A 7,603-nucleotide genomic window follows, 5' to 3' on the forward strand; every position below is an offset into this window, starting at 1 on the left:
CCCTGGGGGCCCCAGGGGCCCCTGGGGGCCTCCTGGGGTCTTAGAGGCGCAGCACATCAGGGCTTTTCTGGGGATGCGCAGTTGGGGTTTTGTGGCATTAAGGGGCTTTTCAGAAAGTTTGCAAAACCCTTTTTTTTCTTTTGTGCTTCCTTTTTTGTACCTATTGCTGCTGCCGCTGCAGCAGCAGCGGCTGCTGCTGCTGCAGCAGAAAGCGGCTGGCTCGCTGCTGCTGCAGGCGGCCTCTTCAAAGGAGAACTGTTGCTGCACTTGTGCTAGCTAGCTAGCTAGCTAGCTAGGTAGCTAGCTGGACAACTAAGTGGCTAGCTTATAAACCATAGTTTGGGAGCTATGAGCTCTCCAGATGCTGCTCGTTTCTCCATGAAGCGGTGTCTCGCTGGGGCGTTTTGCTGCTGCTGCAGTGCTGCTGCAGCTGCTTCTGCTGCCACAGCTAAGCAGTAGCAGCAGCAGCAGCAGGGTCGGCGGTGGCCAAGGGGGAACGGCGGGTGGCGCGTTGGGCATGCGGCCTGACTGCTGCAGCTAAAAGGCCCTAAAAGTATTTAAAATAATTAATTTAAATAAATTTAATTTTAAAAAAAGATAGAAGAAGAAAGAAAGGAAAAGAAGAGAGGAAGCGGGAGCAGCGGGGCCGCCGACACCCTGGGCGACGACACTGCGTCGATGCTGCGACTCTGCCTGCTACTTATTGCCATTTTTTAAAGCATTTGAATTAATTAATTTAAATTTAATAAAATTAATTTGAAGTTAGAGGAAAATGTCAAAAAGAATTTGCAAACTCCGCCAATTTCAGCGCGCGATCGCCCGAAAACAACGAGTGCGACTCGCCGTGGCGCCTCGCAGCAGCTGTTCGACTGCTACTGCTGTTGCTGCTGCTGCTGCTGTTTGCGTGTGTTTTTGGGTGAGTTTGAAGCCTTAATTTGAATTTATTTCATTATTATTAAATCCTTTTCATTATTTCATTTCCGCAAATAAAACCCCCGGGACTTTTATCCACAACAACCCACGGTAAGCCTCAGCCCAGAGCCTCTGAGCCGCTGGAGCCTCGTGCCTGGTGTTCTGTTTCCGCGTTTTGTGGCTTTTCTGTGCATCTTTTCTCAAAATAATTAAATAATTTAATTATTCAAATGTTTATTTTCATTTTTTCTTCCTTTCCACTTCATCCTTGCCTGGGCACCCCTCAGTCCAGCGGCCAGCGCTGGCTCGCCGGCGCCGCCGCCCGCAGCCGCAGCAGCACTTAACTGCAGCAGAAATGCATTTAATGCAATTTTCGAATCAGCAGCAAATTAAAAGTCTCGAGGAGAAGTGGAGAAGCAAAAGAAGCCCACAGACCCTTCCACACTCTTAGCAGCAGCAGCAGCAGCAGCAGCCGCAGCAGTGGGAGAAGCAGCGCTGCGCCGGCAGTGGGGCCGCTTCAGCGGAAACAGCGGCTTGAGTAGCAACCGCAGCAACAGCAGCAAGAGAATCCCCGGCAGCAGCAACAGCAGCAACAGCAGCAGCAGCCGAATCAGCAGCAGCAATAGCAGCAGTAACTGCCACCGCTCATATCCAAGATGCCAGTGCTCTTTCTTGCTCTTACACAAATAAACAAGCACATAAACAAGCAAACAACAATAAATAAATAAATAAATAAATAACTAATTAATTAATTTATAATGCTTCCATTAAATACAGATCTGCAGCCGAATATATTTATTTGTTTTGCTGCGCACATGTGAAGTTCCGTGTGTACATACACCCCACAGGCGTACATACAGCAGAAAGCCTTCAAAAGAGATCAAATTTATATCAAAACTTGCGTCTTTTTTTTCATTTTAAATTCTATTTTCATTTTAATTTCTATTTCCACTTCATTTCCACTTTAAATGCCTTTCAAGAAGCCATTAATGGCCTCATTTCGAGAATATTCTCTTCCACTTTCCCCCAAATTTGAACTTGTGCAAATCTTCCTCACAACAAAGGGAATGGGGGCACAGAAGAAGTTGAAAAAGTCCCAAAAAAAGCCAAAAAGTCCCAAAAAAGTCCCAAAAAGTTCCAAAAAAGATTTTAAAAAGTTGTAAAAATGTTTTATAAACTCAAAATGATCTTAATTGTCTTTTTCAGCAGCAAAAAGAGGCTTTTGGGCTGTCTCGGCGACTCCTGCTGCTTCAGTTTTTGCAGCTGTTTGCTTCTGGAAGAAAGCGGCCCAACTAAATCCTCAAATTTGTTTAAATTCTTTATTTTTATGTATTCATTTATTTATTTGTTTGTTTGTTTGTTTATTTATCTATTTATATATTTAACTATTTGTTTATTTGTTTATTTATTTGCTGCTGGCCACAGACTTTTGCTGCACTGTTTGCTGCTGCTTTCCAGCCATTCCTTGTTGCGAGTTTCCATTTTTCCCGTTTTTCTCCTCAATTTTATTTATTTGTTGTTTCTTTTTGTTCATTATTTGTTTTTAATGTTTATTTTTGTTTATTATTTGTTTTTATTCTTTATTTTTGTTTATTTTTGTTTACTTTTGTTCATTTTTGTTTATTTCGTTGCTGCTGTCTGCGGAGCAATTTGCTGCTGCCGCACGCGGGCGCTTCCGCCTGGCCTTTTGTGGCTGTTGCTGCTGCCTGGGGTTTGCTGCTGCAGCAAATGGCTCAATTTGTTGGACTTTTGTGTTATTTTGTTTTTTTGAATTAAATTAATTAAATTAATTTAATTATTTGCATTTAGAAGCTTTGCTTGCTGCTTTTGTTCAGAAATGACCTCCCCAAAGCCCCCCAGCTCCCCCAAAGAAAGCCCAGAGGTGACCCGCACGCCCAACCCTTCGCCTGAGAGCAGCCCGGGGCTGCAGAGCCACAGCAGCAGCTTGGGGGGTGCGAGTGCTGCTGCTGCTGATGCTGCTGCTGCTGCTGCCGACGCAGCAGCAGCTGCGGCCCGTGCTGGCGCGCAGGTGGCTGCTGAGGCCGACGCTGCAGCGCACGCCGCCGGAGCTGCTGCTTCCGATGCTGCTGCTGCTGCTGATGCTGCACTAGCAGCTCCTGCTGACGGCGGCGCAGCAGAGCCGCAGCCAGAGTCACCAGCAGCAGAAGCAGCAACAGCAGAGCCTGCTGCTGAGCCTGCAGCAGCAGAAGCAGCAGCAACAAGACAAGACAGCGCGCGCAGTTCTTCATCTACGGCTTCCAAGCGTGAAACGGTTTCTATCAGTACGCCGCTTGCAGCAGCAGCAGCAGCAGCAGCAGCAGTTGCTGTGGGCGCCCCCTTGAGCACAGCAGCCATGGCTGCTGCAGCGACAGCAACAGTAGCAGCTGCTGCCGACCAATACGACAGCCCGCGCAACGGCAGTTTGAGTTCGCGCAGCAGCAACAGCCGCTGCAGCGAGGGCAGCAGGCGCAGCAGCCTCATCAGCAGCAGCAGCCACAGCAGCAGCAGCAGCAACCGCAGCGGCTTGAGAACCCCCTGCAGCAGCCCAGTGCTTCCAGCAAGTTCTGCTGCCTTTGCTTATAAGGCCCCCAGCCTCAACTCCCCAAAGCCCAGCGACCTCAGCCCCAGGTTGCTGCTGCCGATGGGCGGCAGCAGCAGCGGCCGCAGCCACAGCCCCAGGACTAACTCGGACCTCGAGTCCATGGAGACAGACGCTAGAGTCACTCTCTTCTCCCGTAAGAAGCTGCTGCTGCTGCTGCTGCTGCTGCTGCTGATATTCTTGCCAATGCTGGTGTTGCAGCCGCCGCTGCTGCTGCTGCTGCTGCTGCTGCAGTACTTTGCAAGCCTCGAAAGAGGAAAAAAAGGGGCCCCATAGAGCCCTGTTGCTTGGGAAGCATTCCTTCTGCTGCTGTCGCTGCTGCTGCTGCTGCTGCTGCTCTTGCTAATACTGCTGGGGCTGCTGCTGTTGCTGCTGTTGCTGTTGCTACTGTTGTTGTTGTTGCTGCTGCTTCTGCTGTCCTTGTGGCCGCTGCTGCTGCTGTTTTCGCTGCTGCTGCTGCTGCTGCTTGTGCATGCTGGCGGTTGCTGCTGCTGCTGCTGCTGCTGCTGCAGCTGAGGGCCCCGTGCCCATCAACATCTGGGACCTGAAGAAGCTGCGGCACTGGAATTATGATCAGTACCAAGAGTTAAGGAGAGAGTACTTGAAGCAAAAAGTTAGTTTTTCATTTTTATTTCCTTTTTTACCTTTATTTTTGCCTTTATTTTTCCTTCTCCTTTTTACTCCTTATTTGCTTCCTCATTTGCCTCTTTTCGCGCCTTCAGGTGGCTCTTTGTTTGTTTCTTGCTGCTTCTGTTGTTGGTCTTTTTGCTGCTGCTGCTGCTGCTGCTGCTGCTATCCCTCCTAGTTTCCCTGCTGCTGCGCCTGCCTCCATCATCGCCGCCGCCCCCGTCGCTTCCTGCGCTGCTGCTGCTGCTGCTGCTTTTCCTCCTCCTCCTACTGCTGCTGCTGCTGCTGCCCTTACACTGCCGCCGCTGCTGCTGCTGCTGCTGCTGCAGGCGTCTCCGGTGGTAGAGGAGCGGGCGTTCGCAGTGCCGCACCCCGGGGTGGACTACTTTTACTACAGGGCCCCCTTTTTGAGCCACGCGGGCCCCACAGGGCTGACAGCAGCAGCAGCACAATGCCTGTTGAGTTCTGGGGCCCGCCTCAGCGCAGACACAGATCTCCGCAGGACTCTGAAGGAGCGGCTGCAGGCCCACGCGGAGCTGGACCGCAGCCTCACCCGCCTCAGCTGCCTCGGCTGCCTCTAATCCCGCAGCAGCAGCTGCAGCAGCAGCAGCAGCAGCAGCTGTTGCTGCTGCTGCAGGAGGCGCTGCAAGAGCGGCTCCCGGCGCTGCAAGGCAGCCGCTGCGCTGCTCCAGCAGGAGGCCGTGCTGCAGCGGGTTCTGCTGCTGCAGGGGCGCTGCTGAAGGAGCTGCAGCAGGAGCAGCAGCAGCTGCTGCTGCAGCAGCTGCTGCTGCTGCCTAGAGCTGCGTGTACACTGCGTATGTGCGGATACCATGCAGATGCTTGAGCAGCTCATTAGTAAAATAAACATTATATAATTAATATTTCTAAGGAGATATTTATTTCCTCACTTAAGTCTTTGTCTTCGTATTTATAACAACACCCAAATGGCTGTATCTGCATGCCCATGTCTTTGGCTTTGTAATAAAGCGCATGCATCCGGAGCGTATAAGGCTATACATAAATAAATAAACAAATAAATAAATAAATTAATTAATTAATTAATTAGCCAATTAATTAATTAATTAATTATAAATAATGAAAAGGTGATAAATAAATAAATAAGTAAATGAGACGTGAAAGCATGCGCTGTGCAAGTGGGCCTGCAGAGACCAAAGTGTCTGTGCAATTGCATTTAAATGCAGAACTACTTCGTCAAGTTTAATCAAAAAGCTAAAATAAATATAATTAAATAAATATAAATAATATAAATGGAAATAATCTAAATATCTACACAACCGCATGCAGTCCGAGGGCTGCACAGCCGTTTACGGCGGCGCTGCGCTGCGCCGCTGCAGAGCGCAGCAGCAGCAGCAGCAGCAGCAGAAAAGTGCATTAAAGGTAGCGAGGCTCTTTTCGCTTCGACTGATTTCAATTCTCGACGCAATGACCCCAGGTGTACGTACACCCGAGCTGCAGCAGCGTGACGAGCAGCAGCAGCAACCGCGGCAGCAGCCCAGAGAAAGCCAGCAGCAGCACAGCCCTATATTGCAGCAGCAGCTTCTGCTGCTGCTAGAGGGGCCGGCAGCCTAGAGCAGCAGCAAGGGCCCACTCTGGGGCATTAGGTTTACTATGGTTTAGGGTCCAGGGGTTTAGGGTTTGGGCTAGGGTTTGCTGCTGCGCCTCTGAAGAAATCTTTTCCTGTAGAGGAAGCAAACAGCAAAATGGCAACTCAGCATAAGCAGCAGTGCTGCAGCGGGACCAGACACAAGCAGCAGCGGATCCTCTCCAGCTAGCTAGCCAGCTAGCTACCTAGCTAGCTGGCTAGCTAGCTAGCTGGCTAGCTAGCTGGCTAGCTAGCTAGCTAGCCACTTAGCTAGCTAGCTCGCCAGCTAGACATGCTATTTCGGGCCAGTAGCAGCAGCAGCAGCCTGGTGCTGCAGCTGCGGACGGCAGAGCAGCACAAGTGTCCGGGAACAGCAGCAGTATCGCAGCGGCAGCACAGCTGCAGCAGCAGAGCTGCAGCGGCACAGCAGGAGCAGGAGCAGCTGCTGCTGCTGTTGCTGCTGCAGCAGCAGCAGCAGGCTCAAAACTAAGACGAAATGCACTAAGGAGAGCTGCGAGCTGTACAGACACCTGAAAGCTAATAGTGGCTCCTGGGGCCCCTAGCGAGCAGCAGCTTCTCCGCCAGCTAGCTGCCCCTAACTAGCTACTAGCAGCTAGCTAGATAGCTAGCTAGCTGGCTAGGTGGGTAGCTAGCTAGCTAGCCAGCCAGCTAGCCAGTTAGCGGCACATGGCTCATCTCCTCGGAATTGCCCGAAGTCCCCGCAGCGAGCCCCTGGGCCCTGCGAGCGCAGCAGCGCGCTGCTCTGCAGTTGCTGCCAACAGCAGCAGCAGCAGCAGCAGCAGCAGCGAAGGGACTCGGTCAGAAGCAGCAAAACCCTACCAAAGGGGCCCCCTTGGCCGCCACCAGAGTGGCAGGCAGCAAAGGGGGCCCCCAGGGGCCCCCTAAGCCCTAGAGGTGAGGCCTACAGGCGTCGTAAGCTAAAGTTTGTCTACTGCGAGGCAACAACAGCAGCAGTGGCAGCAGCAGCAGCAGCTGCTACTGCTGCTGCTGCTGCCGCAAGCCCGAGGCAGGGGATGTGGTGAGACTCAGCGCGCGCGGGCACCAGAGCTGAGGCAGCAGCTGCTGCAGCATCAAGAAGAATATTCATATTGTTACACTTCTAAGAATTATTTTTAAACAAGACACAAAGAGAACAAGAGCTGGGGCTGTCCGAGGCACTGGCGGCTTTGGCGCACCTCGAGCTGCTGCTGCTGGTGCTGCTGCTGCTGCTGCTGCTGGTACGTGGCGTCCATATGGGGCTGAGGGGTTGGCGGCCTCCGATCATCTCACGAAGCTGCTGCAGCAGCATTAATACCTCTTTGTAGGTTACTAGGATGTGCACCAGCTGCAAACAGGGCAGCGGCAGCAGCAGCAGCAGCAGCAAGAAGAACTGCTGCAGCACGCGTGACGGCGCAGCAAAAAGGTAGGCTAAGGGGCCCCCCCGTCTTCACTCTTCAAGCAGTTGTTGGGCCCCCATATCTTCCGTTTTTATTTGTTTTTTAAGTGCAGCAGCTGCAGGAGCCGCTGCAGCAGCAACTGCAGCAGCAGCTAGAGCCGGTGCATGCTTCCCCTCTACGCAGTGGTGGCGTGCCTCTCCTTAGCCAGTGTGTCTGCAGCGTCCCCCACTTTTTGCGTCTGCCGTTGCTGCTGCTGCTGCTCCTCTGGAGAGCAGCAGCAGCAGCAGCAGCGGAGCTGCAGCGTCTGTCTTTTGTCGCAGCAAGGCACCAGCGGGGCCCCCACCATGGCAGCAGGGGCCCCCCATTGACACTCCATTTTTGCTTCGCTTCCCTTCCTTTGCACTGCGGCATCTGCAGGCCGAGGCTGTGAGGCAGCAGAAGCAGCAGCAGCAGCAGCAGCTGCTG

At 52.2% G+C, this 7,603-nt stretch overlaps 1 protein-coding gene across 1 annotated transcript; it reads left to right on the top strand.

Annotated features, from left to right (window-relative positions):
- Positions 1 to 2,749: 2,749 nt before the first annotated feature.
- On the top strand, positions 2,750 to 4,719 carry ETH_00032520 (uncharacterized protein; the record flags this gene model as incomplete). Its single annotated transcript, XM_013380259.1, has 3 exons — positions 2,750 to 3,647; positions 4,024 to 4,124; positions 4,468 to 4,719. 3 exons carry the CDS (start codon positions 2,750 to 2,752, stop codon positions 4,717 to 4,719), a joined length of 1,251 nt encoding a protein of 416 aa, XP_013235713.1.
- Positions 4,720 to 7,603: the final 2,884 nt, after the last annotated feature.

The sequence above is a fragment of the Eimeria tenella genome, genomic scaffold, assembly GCF_000499545.2.
Source record: "Eimeria tenella Houghton genomic scaffold, Eth_scaff468, whole genome shotgun sequence".
In the NCBI taxonomy this organism is placed as follows: Eukaryota; Apicomplexa; class Conoidasida; order Eucoccidiorida; family Eimeriidae; genus Eimeria; species Eimeria tenella.